Source organism: Atta colombica, unplaced genomic scaffold (assembly GCF_001594045.1).
Source record: "Atta colombica isolate Treedump-2 unplaced genomic scaffold, Acol1.0 scaffold200, whole genome shotgun sequence".
Taxonomy (NCBI): Eukaryota; Metazoa; Arthropoda; class Insecta; order Hymenoptera; family Formicidae; genus Atta; species Atta colombica.
In genome coordinates, this window is record NW_017259295.1 from 242,561 (window position 1) to 263,555 (window position 20,995).

General features: G+C 31.7%; 4 protein-coding genes across 5 annotated transcripts in view; 2 read left to right on the plus strand and 2 right to left on the minus strand.

Moving 5' to 3' along the window:
* The window catches only part of LOC108687149 (S1 RNA-binding domain-containing protein 1), an 11,750-nt gene extending 6,860 nt beyond the window's left edge, over positions 1 to 4,890 (minus strand). Inside the window, exons 1-2 of the mRNA XM_018192771.1 lie at positions 3,027 to 4,890; positions 1,950 to 2,657 (exon numbers count right to left, since the gene is read on the minus strand). Of these exons, the coding sequence (XP_018048260.1) occupies positions 1,950 to 2,657; positions 3,027 to 4,883 (2,565 nt within the window). The 5' untranslated portion in view covers positions 4,884 to 4,890. The remainder of the gene's footprint in view (positions 1 to 1,949; positions 2,658 to 3,026) is intronic.
* Positions 4,891 to 6,702: 1,812 nt separating this feature from the next.
* Positions 6,703 to 8,879, plus strand: LOC108687162 (coiled-coil domain-containing protein 51-like). Its single transcript, XM_018192785.1, has 2 exons — positions 6,703 to 7,111; positions 7,644 to 8,879. Exons 1-2 carry the CDS (start codon positions 6,944 to 6,946, stop codon positions 8,457 to 8,459), a joined length of 984 nt encoding a protein of 327 aa, XP_018048274.1. The 5' UTR covers positions 6,703 to 6,943; the 3' UTR covers positions 8,460 to 8,879.
* A 549-nt stretch (positions 8,880 to 9,428) lies between these two features.
* On the minus strand, positions 9,429 to 12,212 carry LOC108687160 (protein SGT1 homolog). The gene is made up of 5 exons (XM_018192783.1): positions 12,019 to 12,212; positions 11,820 to 11,930; positions 10,782 to 10,980; positions 9,889 to 10,088; positions 9,429 to 9,604 (listed from the first exon to the last, which is right to left on the minus strand). Exons 1-5 carry the CDS (start codon positions 12,064 to 12,066, stop codon positions 9,497 to 9,499), a joined length of 666 nt encoding a protein of 221 aa, XP_018048272.1. The 5' UTR covers positions 12,067 to 12,212; the 3' UTR covers positions 9,429 to 9,496.
* A 2,301-nt stretch (positions 12,213 to 14,513) lies between these two features.
* LOC108687118 (RNA-binding protein 26) overlaps positions 14,514 to 20,995 on the plus strand; it is a 7,756-nt gene continuing 1,274 nt past the window's right edge. The window contains exons 1-9 of one of the 2 annotated variants that reach the window (XM_018192725.1): positions 14,514 to 14,680; positions 15,912 to 16,030; positions 16,123 to 16,423; positions 16,649 to 16,813; positions 16,979 to 17,346; positions 17,512 to 17,757; positions 18,901 to 19,416; positions 19,509 to 20,293; positions 20,703 to 20,957. In XM_018192725.1, the coding sequence (XP_018048214.1) occupies positions 14,622 to 14,680; positions 15,912 to 16,030; positions 16,123 to 16,423; positions 16,649 to 16,813; positions 16,979 to 17,346; positions 17,512 to 17,757; positions 18,901 to 19,416; positions 19,509 to 20,293; positions 20,703 to 20,957 (2,814 nt within the window). In that variant the 5' untranslated portion in view covers positions 14,514 to 14,621. The remainder of the gene's footprint in view (positions 14,681 to 15,911; positions 16,031 to 16,122; positions 16,424 to 16,648; positions 16,814 to 16,978; positions 17,347 to 17,511; positions 17,758 to 18,900; positions 19,417 to 19,508; positions 20,294 to 20,702; positions 20,958 to 20,995) is intronic. The other variant, XM_018192726.1, reaches the window with a different exon arrangement.

The following is a 20,995-nucleotide window of genomic DNA, read 5'->3' on the forward strand; positions in this document are numbered from 1 at the left end:
AAAAAATATTATTTTTTAGAAATGTTAAAAAGTAATCCTGAATTTTTTCATATTTTTTGAAAGCCTGGAATGATATAAAAAACAGATTGTAGATAAAGAAAATAAAAATATCATTGCAAAGAATTAATTGCTTATTTTTTTTTATCAAATAATATATCTTTTAAAAAGATTGATTATACACGTTGCAGGTTCACGATTGTGAATAGGAAACACGAAAGATCGTTGTTTTTCGATTCTGAAAGTAACGATCAAATACAAATTTTCCGCCGGAAGCATGAGCACGTTCTTAATCTAAATCCTGCCTAAAACGAGCTATTCGGCGTATATAGTGTACTCCTCATGCAAAATGTAGCCGAGGTTCGAGACAACAGCGGACAGAACGGAATGGTACGCGCCCGAACTTTCCCGATAGTGGGATAGAATTCGCAGATTGCATGCTAAAACTTTCAAGCGAGACGAAACGAGAAGCGTGTTTTGGGGAAAGAAAAAAATAATCATGAGGATACAATAATAAAATCGTATTCCTGCCGATTGCGTCTACTGTATATAGAACGATATTCTTTTATCGGTACAAACGGAGAGAAAAAGCCCTAGATGAAAAAAAAACATAGAATATAAAAGAAAATCTCTCACAAAGCTTCGTTTTCGAAGTTGGAAAATTAATATGCTTAGAAAGCTTAAATAATTTTTAATTACTTAAGAATCTTTACAATTGTACTTATCGTAGACACATTCAGGAAGAAAGGAGGGAAAGGGTTGGAAGTTAATCACTTTTATGATTAAAAATTATGATTGATAGAACCTTATTTTTCCCATTTAAAATCAGGAATAAGAAAGAAACATCTAAGATCTAAAATATCCAAAATAAGCGATTCATATGATGATAAAATTTATAAATCCTCCTAGAAAAAAGATCCTGGATCATACGTCTAAAAAAATGTGATATTTATCATTTTTTTTGTTCATATTTCGATAATAGCAATATAATTAAAATTTAATCAACACGACGAAATTTATATGTAGTCAATAAATGAGAATTGATTAGAAGTGATAAATTTTTATGGTGTCAATAAAAAAAAAAAAAAATCCAGTTTCAGAAGTAAGAGATCAAATCGCGATGGTCCGTCTGCCGGAATTGCGACCTTCTTCCTGCAGCATTCAATGCGGAATACACTCTTCCCTCCCTCTCTCTCTCTTGTAGTCGACTGTACTTTTGCTAGCAAAGGAAAAGACACGTTAGCACGTGACTGGAATTCGTTTTACAAAACTCTCCGCACGCATATAGAGTTGCCGTTTTAGACGGTCGCATTACACGACATAAAGTGGAATCCATTTCTCTGAGATAAACTACGAAAAATGTTGTGAGAGATACAAGAAGAACAAATAGATACAATAAATTACGATCATTCAAATAAAAAAATTGTATTAGATAGTAATCATTGATCATGCGTTAAAATACAAGAAAATTAGGATATTATTTAAATAAAATATATGTTTATTACTGTTGCTTACTGTGGTACATTATATGTTTACTGGCAAAAAAAAGAAAAAAAAAAGAAAAAAAAGGAAGCTAAATCTCAGAATGTTATATAAAAAATATCTTTATCAGCAGAAGAACAATATTCTTTTCTTTACTTCCAATAAATAATATAAATATCTTAAGATTAACGACAATATGATATTATTACACAACTTACTTCTGTCGACAACTTTTCTGTTTTAGTTTCAAAATTAAGTTATACAAATTAAATTGTAATATAAACATAAATGGTATTATAAACATAAACATAATATAAATATAATTTCAAAAATATCCCTAAACACCAACGCTAGTGTTTTTAATTGTAATACTTAACGCCAAAAAGAAAAATCAACGTGATTATGTATATATAGCGTTAATTCATTAGTTCAAGACCAATCCTTTGACGTGCCAGTTCGATATTAACTACCTTCACTTCCACACGTTGGCCTATATGGAGATTCTTCTTCATACGGCTGACATGTATAAGACCCTCTTTACCAACGCCCACATCTACAAATGCTCCAAAATGCGTGACGTTCCGCACGACGCCGCTTAATGTGGTTCCGACGATCAAATCTTCAATACATCGCACGCTATTACGAAACAGCGGCTGATTCAATTTCGATCGTATATCCTCGTCTTTCTGCATGGCCAGAGCTTTAACTATCGTCTCCATTGTAGTTTCGTCGGTTCCGAACTGCGCGGCTAGATTTCCACATCCAGTTCTCGCGTGAAAATTTATTTTTTCAATAAATGCCGGAGTACCGATATCATCCAATTTGCATTGGCAGTGTTTTACGAATTTATTCGCTATCGCGTACGATTCCGGATGGATCCAAGTTTGATCTAAAGGATTAAAATCGTTCTCCGATTTCTTGCTCCGTTGCGATGAAGTTTCGCTAATCTTTGCTGTCTCAGGCAGAATTCTTATGAACCCTGCGCACTGTTCGAACGTTTTACTACCAATAGTTTTTACTTTCAATAATTGCTCTCTATTTCTAAACGGTCCATTTTTTGATCGCCATTCTATGATGCTTTTAGATCTAGAAACCGTAAGGCCAGCTACTTGTTGTAAAAGATAATGAGAAGCTGTATTGATATCCACTCCTACAAAACTAACAACCTCTGTGACAACCTGTAAACAATTGATACAAAAATCGAATCTCCCATAAAAAAAAACGCGTTTTTATTCAAGTGTAATTTTTAATTTAATTTTTTTTTTTTTGATAAAAATAAAATGGAGTTTAATTTATTCTATTTATTCTGTTCTATTTAGGTTTCTAAAATTATCCTCGATAATATACAATTGTCTTATTTTAAAAAAAAAAACATTAGCTTTGTCAAAAAAAGTTAGCAATAAAAAATTGTGTAATTACTTTTTTTACACATCTATTTCACATTCATTATATAATTCATTGAAAGTTCATTGAAAGATTCATTGAAAGTTCTCAAATTATCTATATTCTCTTTATCAGTTAATATTAAACAATGAATTCATACTAACTTCGGATAGCGACTTCGTCAATTTCATCTGAGGTAGGTCATGTTGATACATCCCAACTCCTAAATGCTTCGGCTCTATCTTAACTAATTCCGCCAACGGATCCTGCAAGCGTCTTGCTATCGAGATAGCCGACACTAGATTCGGATCCAAATCTGGAAACTCGGATTTCGCCTGCGGGCTACAACTATAAATCGAGGCTCCGCATTCGTCAACGATGGTGTACATCGCGTTCAGTGAGCCAAACACGTTCGACTCTATTGCTTTAGTCAGAAACAGCTCGGTCTCTCTGCACGCTGTAGCGTTTCCCAGAGCTATTATCGTGCATCTGTACTTGTTCACTAATTTCGCCAACGTGTTAGCCGCGTCTTTAAATGCCGATAAATGGTTGTGAGGATATATTACAGCGGTGTCGAGCAGGTCGCCCTGTTCCGATATAACGGCAAGCTTACATCCATGACGATAACCCGGATCTATACCGAGAACAATTTTACCTCGCACTGGAGGAGTGAGAAGTAGTTGCTTAACATTAGTCGCGAAAACTTCTATGGACGCTTTTTCCGCATTTTCTTTCAACTCGCTCCTTACACGACGTATAATCTGAGGTTTGATTGATTTTTTATAAGCGTAATCGATGCCATCATTGAGTAAAGTCAAATGAAACATTTTCGCGCTATTTCTTCCCTCTTGTGTATATCGCCATAAGCAATAGTTGCGGAACGCATCCTCGAAAGCGTCGGGGACGACAATCTTTACACTGATGATCTTTTGAGATTCAGCCCGATTAATAGCCAGTATATGATGGGGCTTAATGGCATTCACGTTCGACTTAAAATTGAAGTACTGTTCATACTTTTGCTCGTTTTTCGAATCTTCTACTGTTTTACACTGCGTTGTTTGTATGTCTATAACCGAGGTTTTCCGCAGGGAGTTGACTTTGTCGAAAATGTTCTTATCTTTACTGATGGCGTCCGCTATTATATGCACGATACCGCTTCTGACTTCTTGTTCGTTTCGCAAACCTTCCTTTTGTTCATCTATTAAAGATGTCAACGGTGGTATATCCAGTCCCTGTAAAACTGCATCGCTGATACTTCCTAGGCCCAATCCTCGCGCTTTATCTGCCAGAAGTCGTCTTGATGTCGAAGGTTTATAAAAAGAATAAATATCTTCGAGATCGGCAAGAGACTTTGTAGATGTGATAACAGAGTGAAGCTCCGGTGACCATTTGCCCAATTTATCAATGTTCTTAATAATGGTTGCAGCACGTTGTTTAATAATCTTCGCCTGTTCGAAACTTTCTAAAAGTTCCCTTAACTTATCCGCATCCATAGATCCAGTCATATTCTTTCTATATCTTGCGATAAAAGGTATAGTATTGTCTTCCTTGAAAAGTTTTACTACATTCTCTACAATACATCTAGTTACATTGTTGACTTCGCTTATATAATCAATATCGGTCCATTCCGTGCATTGCGATAAGCTGAAGTTGAATTTTTCATCGAGTTTCACATCATCCTTTACATAAATTCTGGCTGAATTTTTCTGAATTTCTTGAGACACTCCTGCATCAGTAGACTCAATGTATGAGTCTTCTAGCTTTGATCTCTTGTTGCTAGAAGTCTCCAAGTTTCCTTCTTGATTTTTTCTTTTAATAGATTTAACATCTTTGCTCTGTGTATTTCTCTTCACTCCTTTCTTAGTTGGCTGTCTCTTATCTATAATTTCCTTTTTCTTTTTATTTTGTTCCATTATGTAGTCCTCATCTTCAGAATTTTTAAATGTTTTATAATCATTATCATCGGAATCTGACAGTTCAATTATTGGTTCATTATAATTATTTCGTAAATTTCTTTTCATTTTTTTTGGCATTTTCTTATCTGTTAAATTAATAAAATAGTTTTCTCACAATACAAATAAGGCAGAGTACAAGTATCTCGTTTACTCTTTTTATAATTACAACACTATACTTTGTGATAAATATATGGCTGTATTTCAATCATACTATTAAGATAAGATTTCTAATCAATATAAATATATAAATACTTGAATACATCCACGATATTTTTAAAACTTTATTCCTAAAGTAGTAGGAGTAAAGTTCAAGCTGTAAAGTATTTATTCTGGTATGTCTTGGCACAATGTTCTCTAGTAGAATTGGTTTTAAAGGAAGGAATGTCTTCCATGTTACAAAACCAGATTACATTAATTCGATAATATTAAGTATTATTTAATGTAACTATTACCTAAATAATTTTAACTTTAAAAATTCGATGTAAACAATTTTCAACGTGAACCATGAACAAGTAGAACAGAGCGGGAATGATTCACAATTCTAACCTATATTTCAATGTGGAGAAAATTATAAACACTGATATTAAAGGTTTGTTGCATCGCACGCGACGTGAACAAACCTTAAAATTTTATTTCTAAGATGCTCCTGCCATCTTAACGACATTAAGTGTACTCGTTGTCGGACGCATCGACGCAATGTAAGCAAGAAATGAGAAAGTATATAATTATAAGCAATAAAAAGAATATACAATAAAAAAAATATACAAAATAATATAAATAACACTCTATCCTTTCTAATTTTCTAATAATTTTGTAATGTTTGTTTTCTATACACAGAATCTATACACATGTTCCGAGAAGGAAAATTGTCACTTAAGTCACTTACTATTTTCTTTTTTTTTATTTCAAAGTTTTTTGATGCCTACTAAAAAAATTAAAAAAGGAATCAATTTTGAATAATAAATTATTCTCCGCTATAGTTTAAGTTACACAAAAATAATCTGTGGTTTTATTAATTAAAACAGAGAACTATTAAATTACAAAATATTAAAACCTCTACAATACAAAAGTTGCAACAACAATGCTGCAACATTGCAGCGTTATTGTAACGATATTGCTGCAAATTCTGTGCTATGTCATGATTATAATATTATAAAATTGGATTAAATATAAAATTGTTAGCATTTTTTCCCTCCAGTCATTTCTCCCCTCTTCTCCTCCCCCCCCCCCCCCCCCGCTCTCTCTCTCTCCCGATTACTTGCGCACAATTTCTTTTATAAAAAGCAATTAGGGCCTCACCAACTCTGATTAACTTAATCGGTCGATTAAATGTCTGAACAGATGCAATTATAGTCAATTCCAATGTAACAATCGATTAAATTAATCGGAATTGGTGAGACCGGCCATTAATTAACTTAGTTAATTGAACGCTTTTGACGCACCTTTAACGATAATATATCAATGTCGCTTTCACAACACAGGAAAGATGCCGACTGTCACATAGAGGCGGATCGCCAAATATTGACGTAAAATGAATAAATATTATGTATGATATTTATCACTAAACTTCGACGCGACACTCGCGACAATGCTTTTCGTACGAAATTCAATTTTGATAATGATAATCGGAAAAGAAGTGTGGAGCGTTTCGAATACAAAACTCCGACGTGATGCGTTCCGTGATTACCGTCGATCGCGATTCAAATTCCATTTCGAGAATCGCAATATCGAATCGCTCTCGGTATCGCGATTATTAGAACGATCGCGATTCAAACTAGAGTTGCGTAAAGGACCAATTATATCGATTCTTTCATGTAGAAATGAATTTAAAACAATAAAGATATTTAAAATGATTAAAACTTAAGTAGAAATAAATTGCAGTAATTCGCGATTTTCATTATTATTCCTATGTCCGATTTCTTGTTGTGTTATGTTAAGTTAGGTCGGATTAGCTTGCCATGTTTAAACGTCAAAACGTGATAACATGGAGGTTATGGTGAGATCGAAACAGTTCAAGTGAAATTAGGAATAAGCTAGTCTTTGTATTTCAATTCTGTTCATCTATCGGCGTTTAATAATTCAATTAATTCAGTCCCACTTTTGCATTGTTTCATCCAATTGAGATAATGATAGAGCGCTACCGACAGGTGATGAAGCTAATAAGCGAACAAATGAAGAGGTATGGTATGTCTTACAACGCAAAGGGAGTTGTAGAAAATGCCGCTGAAAAAGTGCAGATCAAACTCGCCATTGCGCAGAACTTTGCGACTGAAAAATATAACATCGTTACGAAAGTAAGCAATATTATGTAAATATATCAAAGTATTTTTATTGCAACTATCAACAAAAACATTGATTTTTAATTAATTTCTTGAAATCGACTTTTGTTTTTGTTTAGACACACAAGTGTATTTAAAATATTTTAAATGTTACACAATATACCTTATGTATTTATATAAAATTATTTCTTGATATTTACCAACAAGTTATTTAAAATAATTCAGAATTTTAGACTGAACATAATATTATTCAATATTCCAAATTTTATAAAGCAATTTTTATTTCATAATTTCTTTACTGTTCTTGTTCCGGAAATATCATAAACAATATCATAAACAAAATTATATTTTAATTTCAATTTAAAACTTTATCTGAGATTTACTTTCAGCTATTAATTGCTTGAAATCGAGATTATATTTTGATTTTAAAGAATCAATTTTAAATCCAACAGTCTGAAGGTTCTTTGCTAGAAAAAGAATGTTTTATAGTTGGAAAAATATAATAGCAAGAAAACAATTACATGTAAAATTAATTTTTATGTTGTAGAAACTTAACGACCAGTCTATCATAATACAAGATTTAAATGCAAAGGCATTAGAAACAAACGTACCATTGCCAGGAAAAATCGTTAAAGTGTGGCAATGGTACAACCAATTAGTAGGAATGGATACAGTTGAAACAGCCAGAAAGCAAGTGGTTACCCTTCAAGATAAACTATTCCAATGTCATGATAACAGGAGAATTTTAAATAAAGAATTAACAGATCTCACTTATAAACTGCAAGAGATCTATGCGGAATTAATTCAAACGAAACGAGAGGATCCCAAATATGTGCAATTGACAATAGTAGAACACAAATCTTTACAGGAACAAAAAAAACTCATTAATCAGCTGACATTATCTGAGAAAGAAGAGAGAGATAATTTCATGCAGTTGGCAACTGCAATAAAAGATTATCATATTAGCCAAAACTTAAATGCACAGAAATATAAGTATTTATCTATTATCGCGTCTGCCATATTTGCAATTGTATCATTAATCGGTTCAATGATACTTAATAACAAAAGGATATTAGATGTACGGAACACGATAAAGACAGCACAAGACAAGAATGAATCATTATTTCAAAAGAATATGCACGAACTATCTGATTTTAAGAAAATATTACAATCCTTTGATACAAAGTTGGTAACATTGAACAAACAACAAAGCGCGATAGATTTAACTAAAGAAATTAATAAATCTAATACGTCTAATATTCTTGTATCTTCTGCCAAGTATTCAGCAAATTTGTTGATTTCAGGGCTAAGTTATGTTAAGAAAGGTATTTATGTATGTGGATCATATATTTTTTATAAATAACACAGTATATACATTTAAAAAAATTACAATTGTTTGAATACACAAACCAAATTTATGCAAGTTTTACATTTTTTTTATCTACAGTTCAATAAAATACTTATTAAATTTTTTATAATCAGTACACATATATTTAACTCAAGAATATTATAAAAAAGCTATTTGTAAAAATATGAAGAATTCAGCTTTTTTTTCATAAGAGGGGAAACAGGAGGATAGTAAAAATTATGTTTGCTGTACACTTGCCAGATAAAATGCTTCCTATTTTTTTTTTTATAACTTATGTACATAAACGTATTGTGAGCATTTATTTTCACTGGAATACCGTACGTATTATAACATTATACAATTATATAACTGTAGAAATTATAAATCTTGAATTGAAATGTTACATGAAGATTGTAATATAAACAAGTGTTAATAATTTTATACGTCATTATAATACAAAACATATTTTTAAATATGTGCAAATTATTAAGTTATTGTTTATGAAAAGATGAGATATCACTCTCAAATAACAAAACATATTTTTAAATATGTGCAAATTATTAAGTTATTGTTTATGAAAAGATGAGATATCACTCTCAAATAAATGTCAATATATGTATATCTTATTATTTTAAAGTATGTTAGGGATACATCGAATCATAAAATTATCGAATACCTAATATTCGGACGGAGAACATCAGATGTAACATCAGATATTCGATATCCGGTCGGATATCCGAGAAGGCAATTCGAATCAGATATCCACCATTTTCCGGATACCCGACCGGATTCCGGAAATTTTCTAAAAAAAAAACCTATAGGGAAAAATTGTAATTTTGCAACACTGTATAATTATAGCATTATGAATATGCATACTTATTTTTAGAACATTTGTATAATAAAAAATTAATTTAATGATATAAAATTTCAACCAAATATCGGATGCATCCCTAGTAATATGATCTAATTGAGGATTAAATGTGCAGATATATATTATATATATTATATAATATGTAAGAAATGATGAAAATGTAATTAGCAAAAAATCATAATTATGAGTCCCAAGTTTTCCATTCCATTCCATCTGGTGGTTTTCTCTCGACTGTTTTATTTCCTACTTCTTCCCAATTAGTGCTTAAAACGGTACCGCCAGATTCTATCTATATGTTAAAAAAATGAAATAATTTTTACAAATATATTGACTCTTATTCAATGAATTGACTTATATTCAATAATTTTATATGTATATATCTGTACAAATTAATTTCTAATTGGTTGTTTTTGTTTATCTTTAAGAAACATTTTTTATTTATAAATATACAGATATCTTGAAAAAATTCTTGTTTTATATTAGAGTTTACATTTTTTGTAAAAAAAACAAACTACTTCATAAATTAATTAGTTTTTTGTTACTTAATTTATTAACAATGAACATTTCACTTACAAAGGATTTGTTCATCGCACGTCTCACTTCATCAGATCCATTGCCATATATCTTTTGGAAGAGAGCATTCACTGCAGCCTCACCCTCAGTTTCTTCTGCTGCCTCTTGTCTCTCTATTTCCTTTTCAACTTTATTCCAATCTTTAGATTTTTTACAGGAGCTTGGATATTTGGATGCTTCTTTGCCAGCTTGAAGTATTTCTTGAATAGTATGCATGATTTTAGAAAAATATAATCTGCATATATAATATTTTATAAATCGTAATTCTTCGATATTGCAGAAAAAATATACAAATAATTAAGACTGTTTTCTTCTTTTAAGAAGAAGTACAGACAATATAAACATCATTTTAGCCTTTTTGAATAAATAACATTTTCAATAAATAACAAAGATAAAACGATATTTATGTCAATTATCCTCCTAAAAAAAAGCAGCTTAAATAATATAAAATATAAGTTTAATCTTCTCGTTATGGTTATCTTTGTCATGAAATACATTATACGATTGTACAAGTTGCATGCCTATTTCAAAGTGATTACGTTTAAATCATATGTGAATCTAATAATTGTTTATGATAAGAAAAATGCTTCAAATCTGAAGTAAACAAGTCTTTCCAAATATTTCAATGCTTGGCAAAATATATATTGTATCTGTATTATTTAAAACTGTGAGCGCGAAGTGATTATAATAATGAAAGGAAATGTTATACATTTTTAATAATAAAATACATAAATTACTAAGTTAATAAATTATTTTGGATAACCATTTACCAATATTTTACTTATTAGCAAACATTACTTTTTCTTACACATTATCTTTGTCTTACATCTTATCATTTGACATTTATGTTTGTCTTAAAGATTTTTCGATAAAATAATAAATTTACAACTTACCAGTTGGTATAGGTTTTACTTTACTTAAAACTGGATTTCCTTCCAGTGTTGTCCATCTAATATCATCTCGTTTTTTCAGCTTGATTTCTATCTTGGATGGCATCACTTTGTATGTACATTGATCCTCCACTATAAAGTTGGCTAAATCTAACTCTAAACTATATTCATTGCCAGATGGTAACTGTGCAGACACACTTAGCTGAAAAATAATTTATAATATAGTAAAGTTGTATTTTCAGATTTCTTCCAATTTCACCTTTCTTTTCATTAACAATTGTCTTAATCTTTTAATATTATTAAAGATAGAAGATAGAAAGATCATGAGATACTTCCAACTAGTTCTACCTCCTATTATTACTATCAAAATAATTGATTATCCTCATCTCAAATATTATTCAGATATCTGGATATTAAGTCTACAATTTAAATAATCTAAAAAGGAATAATACATCTGTTCACTTAGATCTGTTCTTTTTTAAAAAAAAAAAAGTTAAACGAGTACGTAATAATTTAAAACAAGCAGTTTTGATGCTTGTCAGCCAGGAATACAACACAGTGGTTATTTTATTTTTATACAAAATGTTAAATGTTTAACATTGACAAACAATAAGGATAGAGTAATTCACTACATATTACATTGTGTTGTCTGCTGAAAACCATTCTTTGTTTTATTCCAATTTCCTAGACAATGGCTATGTTTACATCATGTATTTAGATCTATACAGTAAGTGTCCTTTATCCTCTAAGGCTTGGTTGCACCAATGTTACTTTGACTTCAAACCAAACTTAAAATTCTCTGTCTTATTTTAAAGCAAAAAAGAGAATTTTAAGCATCATTTAAGATCAAAGTAATGTTGATGTAATCAGGATAGATCAGGATTAAGCAAGGTAAACATAGCTATTGTCAGTTCAGAACTTTCTTAAAAAAAAAAAAAAACAAAGATATATGTATAAAATAACTGTGAGATATGCTGTCATTCAAGGCTCCTTTATAGTCTGATAAAATCTGATAACAGGTAAGCCAGTGAAGATACGTACTGTATTTTCTCCATATACGACTTTCATATCTTCTACATTCTTAGCGAGTATTGTCACAATTACATGGGTCTCCGTTTGATACCAATCGTGTTTTATTTTCGGCACGGGCATCTATAAAAGTTATGAATGTCAATCTAAGTACACAATGTATTCTTCATATATGGTTACATATTTTTATTAAATTATTCATATTGCTTACATTCACTTCATTGTTCTTCAATTCGATAATAGTCTCGTTTTCATCCATTGTAGCTTATTGCTCGATCACATCAAAGCAGTTGAGCGTAAATATAAATATCAAATCAACAACCTTCAAATTCCTCGATCTTCTCGAATCCTATGATAGTAGAAACAGCAATCATCCCATTCCTCGGTCTTTTTCATGAAACTCCCGAAACAGTTCGAAACTCTCGTACACTAGCGGCACCAACATCTTTTTATAACATGGATGTAAACTACGTATTACACTGCTGATAAAATCGCAGTATCAAAAAACAATGTGACGCGAGTCTGTACTGCATCCACAATTGTGAATAAAGACAAAGAGAAATCTGAGAGTGATACCGAGATACTATTAAAGACCGTCAACCCTGGGCAAATTTTCGGCAGTATAAAAAGGGCCCGGAAGTAATTGAAGAACGCTGACATTATCGACAATTAATTTAAAGTTGCTATTATTAATATAAATATTTGGCTTATGCATTATTAAATTCATTTTTTATTATATAAATGTTTTTTATTTTTTATAAATATAAATTTTATAAATATTGTTTTTATAAATATTGTATAAACTGTGCATACTTGTAAAGCTATAATATTCTATATAATATTCTATATACTGTAGAAAAATTACAATTTTTTCTCTGTTATACAATTTTATCTCTGTGATAATCAACTTTGACGATAATATTGAAATCACAATTTTAAAGAAAAGTTCGAGTATTATTAAGTTGTAAATGCATAAATACGTCTACTAAACTAATAAATCATAAAATTAATACAATATTATCAGTTAACTTTTAATCACTTCAATATTCTCAAGGACGCGAACTCCTGTAAGGATGTTGATCTTTAATAGTATCTTATCGGTGGAGCGGCCAGGGATTTAGCTGTAGAGTATATCCACACAACTTGCACAGTTGCATAAACGTAAAGAAAATTATCCAATTATATTTTACGTGCTTCTTTATAGGAGAAATGTAATTGGATAATTTTCTTTATGCATACGTTTATGCGGCTATGCAAGTTATGTGGATATACTCCTTAGGGGTTCCGTATATATACAATAAGTCCGGATCAACAATAAATTTTTAAGTCTTAAGTCATAAGCAATGGACGAATCACAGTTGATTATTCTTCTCGCATTCGATTATAATTGGTCAATTTCTTATGACTTAAAAACTTGAATCATCTATTGCAGATCCAAATTAAAAGGAACAGGAAACAGAGAACAGAGAATAAAAATTTCAACCTATCAGAAACTATGTATTTCACAATACATGATTTCTGATAGATTAAAATTCTTATTCTCTGTTTCCTGTTTCTTTTATTATGTGAAGCTTCTTATAATTTCTTAACCGATTTTTTTAGACTAAATATGTACACAACTTGCATAGCTGCCTAAACAAATGCAAAAGAAAATTATCCAATCATATTTCTTTTATAAAGTTGTACATAAAATATGATTGGATAATTCTCTTCATGCATACATTTATGTAGCTTAAACATGTGTGAATATACCCTTAAGCCTGATACAAGGTCTATTTTTTGTTGCTGCACTTTCTGAACTGCAATAAGTTCAAGTGAAACATATATTTTTTCACTTCAACCGCACTGTGTGCATCAATTTAAAGAGTGCAGCAATAAAAATCAGACTGAGCGCCTTGCGCACAATAGTAGGAATAAGGAATTAGAAATAAAGGATAAACGATTTTAACCTATGAAAAATTGGATACATCGGAATACACGATTTCTTATAGAGTGAAATCTTAATATTTATTCCTATTCCTAATATTCCTATTCCTTCATTGCGTGCAGGGGTTTATAATTAAAAGCACAGGGTATCAATTCTAGAGATCGATTCTGCATCTTGAAACGAGGTGAAAATTACAAAATTGAGCGAACTTACTAGAATACTGATAATTCATTGATCAATACTTAGTAAATTTGCTTGTTTTTGTAATTTTAACTTGTTTGAAGATACAGAATCGATCCCTTGTTTTGAAACGAGGTGAAAATTACAAAAGTGAGCAAATTTACTAAGTATTGACCAATAAAATTATCAGTAAATTCGTTTATTTTTATAATTTTCACTTCGTTTCAAGATTCAGATACTCGTATTCAGGCCTTATATTTAAGGTTTCCTTAAACTTATCTTTAGATACTCAGCAGCCAATGAAATAATTCGTAAAGTATCTAAAGATAAATTTAAGGAAGCCTTAAGTACAAGGTCTGACTATGGAATACGTGCAAGAATCAATCCCCTGGTAATAGGAATAACAGATTTCAACCAATAAGAAACCGTAATTCGAAACAAGTCCTCGACTTCCGCACCTTGGATGTAAGGCTTTAAACGCGGCGGCGGCAGCAGCTGTTCCCGAGTTCCCGTGGCATTTTCTCAGACTGGCGCGCCATCTAGATACGCGCAATTGCTCTTTGCCAATGCAATAGCGACCGATTTCAGAATGGCGACTGTCTTCATTTAGGAGGGTACTGGTTTCACGCTCTCTTGTGGTACTCCGTGTGATTGACGTGTGTCCGTGAGGCCTTCTATGCCAAACCGTGACACGGAACTCACCGAGAATGATAATCGACAATCCGGACGTGTTCAAGGCTTGGCTTACTGCCGTGCTGGAACCGTTGTAAGTAGGCCAGTCTTGTACCCCCCTGAAGAGAGTGCACCACTCCGTGCGTGTGTGTACGCGCTCGGTGTTCGTAAATGGCCGTACATGTGGTTAATGCTGTGCTGTGCTGCACACTCCGTGTGGCATGATATATATTTACACGGGAGAAATGCATTGACAATCGCCACTTCTGTGTTTCTTTCTCTCCATCCCCCGAATACCCTTGCACCTGTCTTCGTCTGCACCAACATTACTCGGCTTTGTTCTATCAAATATAGTCAATATTTAACCATCTCTCTTCTTAACCGATTTATCAATTGAATGCGAATATTAAATTCTGGGATCGTATTGCACTATTATTTGTTGGTCCCTTATTTAATATGTTGCAAATTGTGCACAGCAACATTATGCATTTGGATTAAGTAGATAAAAATTTTGGTATTTTTGCTTATGAGGATTATCTTTGTCATATTCCGCAATTATTAGGGTGATTAGGAAATTATTTTATTGAGCAGTAGATACTACATGCTTTGTATATTTTAGTATATAGTTTAGTTTTTGTTCTCAGTAAGCAGACTTTATGAATAAACATTATGTCATAATTTTCCACTTGATTATATTGATTTATTTTATTTATATAACTTTTTATTACATAACTATTTAAAGAAGTTTATTTTTATCTCTATAAAAGGAGAAAACTAATTAAATGTAAGCTTTGCTTTCATTAAGTCTTACAAAGTACATGTTGAACGATCTATTTGTGTTGAAATACTACAATGATATACGACATACAAAATGTTTCTTATTCATCTTGTAATTTAGAGATTTCTAACATTTCATTTGAAAAAAATTTTAAGCTGAAAAAAAAGCTTTATGTCATTTATAATTTTTGTTACTAATTGTGAATTATAGGATTATGATTTATAGAATTGAAAAAGTAAAGAAAAAATAAGATGTAAAGTTATTCAAAAAGATAGCAGGTAATTTAGTTGCTATTAATTTAAAATAATTTATTATACAGTAAAATCTTATTTAGAATATATAAAATTTTTAAATTAAAATAGATATGAATTACATTTAATATACGTTTTCTCTTAGCTTGTTTCATATAAGATATATAAAATAATACATGATAATTTTTTTTACTTAAACTGAAACATTTATATTTTTTTGTTTTATTTATGTATCTTTTTACATTGTGTCTGTTGAGTGAATGTCTATGATTAAATAATTGATTTTCTTTTGCTAGATGCGATGCAGATCCTGCTGCTTTGGCCAAATATGTTTATGCATTGGTCAAGAAAGACAAAACTTTGGAGGAACTCCGCGGTGACATGGTTGAACAATTGGATGTATTTCTGCAAAAAGGTGCGTTTATACAAAATATTCTAAAGAAATTGAAAATTTGATTATCTATCGCCTTCCTGATGTGAAAAACATACTGCAATTGTTGTTTTTAGAAACCAAAAACTTTGTGGAGTTGCTTTTCAAGACGTTGGAGACTCAGGATTATGTGTTTCCACCGCCTAAGAGCGATCCAGATGGTGGTGGGACACCACCTGGCGTAAATCCATCAGCTCCAGTTGTATCATCGTCAACGGAGAAAATAATAGATGCAACAATTCCACTAGTACCTATTATTACAAATCCCCCTGCTCCACTTCAAATTAATGGATCGGCTCCTGCAGTAATTAGTAAACGCGAGACTAGAAAATCTGATTCAGATAAGGATAAAGAAAAGGAAAAACGATCTCGAAGCAGGTAATCTTTCCTTTCTTTCTTTGAAGATAAAGAATTATCTGTGATGATTTATAATATTTATAAAATCAATGCTCATCATGCTTATAGTTTATATGAAACAGGAGAGCTCAAAAATATAAGAATACAAGAATTTCAGTACATTAATTATTAAATACATTTACTAATATATTTAGTACTTAATAATATTGGAATTTCAATTATATTATTATACTATGTAAAATATAGGAGTGGGAGAATGAGATCGAGAACACGATCACGATCACGATCATGGGAAAGAGACAGACGTAGATCTAGAAGTAGAGAACACATTCGGCGTGATAGAGAAAGAGATAGAAGTCGCCCTTGGCGAAACGAATCTCCACCGATCAGTACCAGACGACATGATCGCCGGTACGATCACGTATTTGTATTTTGAAATAAACAACAGAATTTAATAAAATTTTTTTTTTTGTTGAAACTTTATCACAAGAGGCTTTTTTTTTTAATATTTTGAGTCTCTTTTCTAGAATTTTTAAACAATCCTTGAATATTTTATTATATAGTTTTATCTTTTAGACGTACTAGGAGTCGCAGTACATCTCCGATACGACCTAGAATACGCGACGGTCCAGATAGTCGCGATCATCGAGCAAGATTCAGGAATAGATCTCCGACGCCGCTTCGATCCCGATCGCGTTCAAGATCAATTGAGCGAAAGAAGATCGATCGCTTTGAAAGGATAGAGGTAGATAGAACGGAACGAATAGAGGGAAGTCCTGGTGGTGGTACACCAACTCAAGATAGTAATCACGGAGATGTGGACATGAGGCTGTCTACGACTAGTCAATCGATACAAAGTGTTGTGGCTGTTGCGGGTAGTATTCCAAATAATCAGACAAGTTCTTTTCAACAACAAGCAAAGAGACGTTGCAGAGATTTTGACGGTATGTATCTCTTAATAATTTAGGAGACAGCTATTGTGAAAAAAATTGCCATTTCTTTAAAGGTTTAGGCTAATCATAAAAATAGAATGATTCTTAAAATTATAAGGAATATTTTTGTTAAATAACATTTAAATATTATTTGTTATTTGTTTATCTTTATTTTAGAAAAGGGATATTGTATGAGAGGAGATCTTTGCCCTTATGATCACGGAACAGACCCAGTTGTATTAGAAGATGTGGCGCTTAGTCGTGTTTTGAGTTTCGGGCCTCATAGTGCTCAAGCTCCAGGAACAGTTCCAGTACCTACGGTACCAGAACCACCGCAAGGTCCTAATGGTAATCCACCACCGCCACATCTTCCTCTTGCCAGTTTACCACCATCTCACTTAAGAAACCATCATTCTAATATGGGTATGTATTTGTACATATTGTAAAGCTTATAATCATCTTATGTGATTTAATATAATGCCGTAATAAAGCAATTTTTTTTAGAAGGAAACTATATTTTTAACTGTATATATATTAAAAGAAGCATTAGTGAAAATTATAAAATTAACCATTTTTAAACAATTTAAAATATTAGTCAAATTATAAACTGTTAAATTTATAATTTAAATAAAATAAAATATAGTAATATTAATGGCAAAAATAATTCTAATACAAGTAAAACATGTCTCTGCGAAAGCTCACATGTCTTTTATTTATATGTAAATTATTAACTCTTTGTGATTCGCCGACGGCATAGCGACATCACTTAAAAACATAAGTCTAATCGACAAATACATACAACTATTATTACATGCAATTGTTATAGATAAAAACTAAAAATAAAACGAAGTATTTTAATAGGTGCTATCGTATTATAATCGCATTTAGATATATACGTTGCCAATACTGAAAATTTATAATATATGTAACGTAAGCTAAAAATTTTTAGTACTGCTAATATGTATCTTAACATGATCTATTCGGAACATATTTACTATTAAAAAAATATGTAGCTCTATTCATATTATATTTAATTTGTTTTATTCGAACATTTCAACAGTGTAATAAATATGCAAACTGCGAAGTGTTAATACACACATAAAATTGTAACTCCGGCTTAAACTAAAATTGACAAATTATAAAAAAAGAGTCGACTATGTTATATGAAGTTGTGTTATAATTATATATTGTTAATAATAATAAAAAAAGACTCTTGATATTAATAAGAAATAAATATTGTACAATAATAGGACATGTAAGAGTCTAAAGTACAAATACTTTATATTTAAAAAAATAAAATCATTATAGTCTAATCAATTATAATTAAATTACGATATTACATGTTTTGGCCTTTCAATTAGGCCCTCTTCATATATATACTAAACGCATGTTACTATAATCAAACAATGTTAAAAGATATGGAATATATTATAAGCTTATGACCAGTTGAACATTGCACAGAGGAACGGAAATTATTATATTTATTTCTTATTATATATTGTATCATTATACAGTTTAAACGCGGTATTTCATATATTTCAAAATGTAATGAATTAAATATGATAGATGTTTTTGCAGAATACAATCCGGACGCACCTAGCATGGAGCCACGAATGCCATGGGGTAGACATCCGCAATCTGCGCCTGGGATTTATGGCAGAGGACAAAGAGAACTGATTAGTGTGCCAGTTATTCCCCATACAAACTCATCAGAAATAACCCATACCCAAAGCAATCCATTAAAACGCAAACAAACATTCGACTTTAATCGTTTAGGACCGAAACAGAGAGTGGTGCATAACCCAGCCAATTGCTCTCTCGAACTGAAAAAGGTTCCACGAAGCTTAAACAATATAACTCAATTGAATAATCATTTTTCCAAATTTGGTAAAATTGTAAATATCCAAGTTAATTTTGGTGGCGATCCTGAGGCAGCCTTGGTTACTTTCCAGTTACCAGCCGAAGCAAAGTCTGCTTACAGAAGCGCAGAGGCTGTGTTAAATAATAGATTTATTAAAGTATTTTGGCATAATAATGTCAATAATAATGCGGCTGGTGGAGCTATCGAAAATGTGCCACCAGGTAAAATAACACATCTTTTATTATTCACAATAAATATAGATATACATTAAATTATTAAGCGACTTAATAATGAGAAATTTTATTGTATTCAGGATGCCGTCCCTCTGTTAAAGAAAGGCTAGGCGCTGCGGTAACGTTATCGACAAAAACTGAAGATAATGAGTATGTTCCCACGCGTCGTTCGACTGAGGAACAAGTCACGCAAGCCTTAGTTCCAACTTCACCTAAAGCTGCTGTTATTCCTACTCGAGAAGACAAAGTTCTTGCGATAAAGAAAACACAAGAAATATTAGCGGCGAAGGAAACACTAAAGAAGAAGCAGGAGGAGAAACGTAAGGAGGCAATAAAGCTGACTGCTGATCTGCGCAAAAGGAAACAAGAGTTACTCGATAAGCATCTGATTGAATTGCGTGCCTTGATTGACAAGGCCGAAAAGAATCCGGAGCAAAAGGAATCGATCATGCCAACGATAAAGACTATGCAACAGTCAGTCGACAATTTGCGCAAGGATTTGGCTGCAAACGGTCAGATTGGCGGTAATAAGTCGCAGGTTAAGTCTAGAGAGCAAGCGCAGAAGGAAATATTGGATGCCGAATTAGATTTAATGACCGCACAACAAGAAGGTCAAGACGCTGGTGAGTTGCAGAAGAGATTGAACGAACTCCGAGCCCAAGCAGCTGCATTGGGTTTGAACACGAATCCTGGCGTGGGTAGAGGTGCAAAAGTTAGTCGAGTAGCACGCGGTACGCATACGATATCCTTCAGGGGTCGCGGCAGAGGAAGTTTTGCTCATGTCTCAGTGGATCATCGGCCAACGAGTCTTCTAGTCTCTGGTTATGAAACTGAAGAGAAGGCAGAAGTCCTAGCGCATTTTCAAGTAAGATTTATGTATTTATGATATTTATAATATTTCTATATAAAGTGTTCCTTTTATGATAATGTATTGTTTTCTTATTATATCCTAATTTAATTCGATGAAGAATGAGAATAAAATGATATGTCATGTCCACATGAAACGAGACGAATCCACAGTTTTTTTTTATCGCTCAAAAATAACTGAAAGATACATAAAAAGTTGTTATATGTATTGTGCTATATTTCCAATTCCTAAAATAGTTTTAATTATTTTTCACAAGTTTCTTCTTCATTATTAAAAACATAAATCAATCTTTTCTAATAACTGATCATGTTGTTATAATTATGTATAAGGCATTACATATTTCTTTCATTATGTTTTAATAAACATATGATATGCAATTAATATTGCCAATTTTTTTGTGCTTCAGCAATTTGGTGAAATAGTGAATCAAATAGTTGATGATGCGACGCCCTCGATTGTGATTAATTTCAAATCGAGAAAGGAAGCTGAAGTGGCCCTTGTGAAAGGACGTACATTTCAAGACAGACTGTTATCAATAACTTGGGTATCCGGCCATCATTTACATCGTGGAGGAGCTGGTACTAACTCGAGCGCATCTATACAGCTCTCATCGCGTTCTGAACAAACCGCACCTACCGCAGATGAAGATATTGACTTAGAAGTAAGTTTAGAGACATGATAAATATAATTATATATATA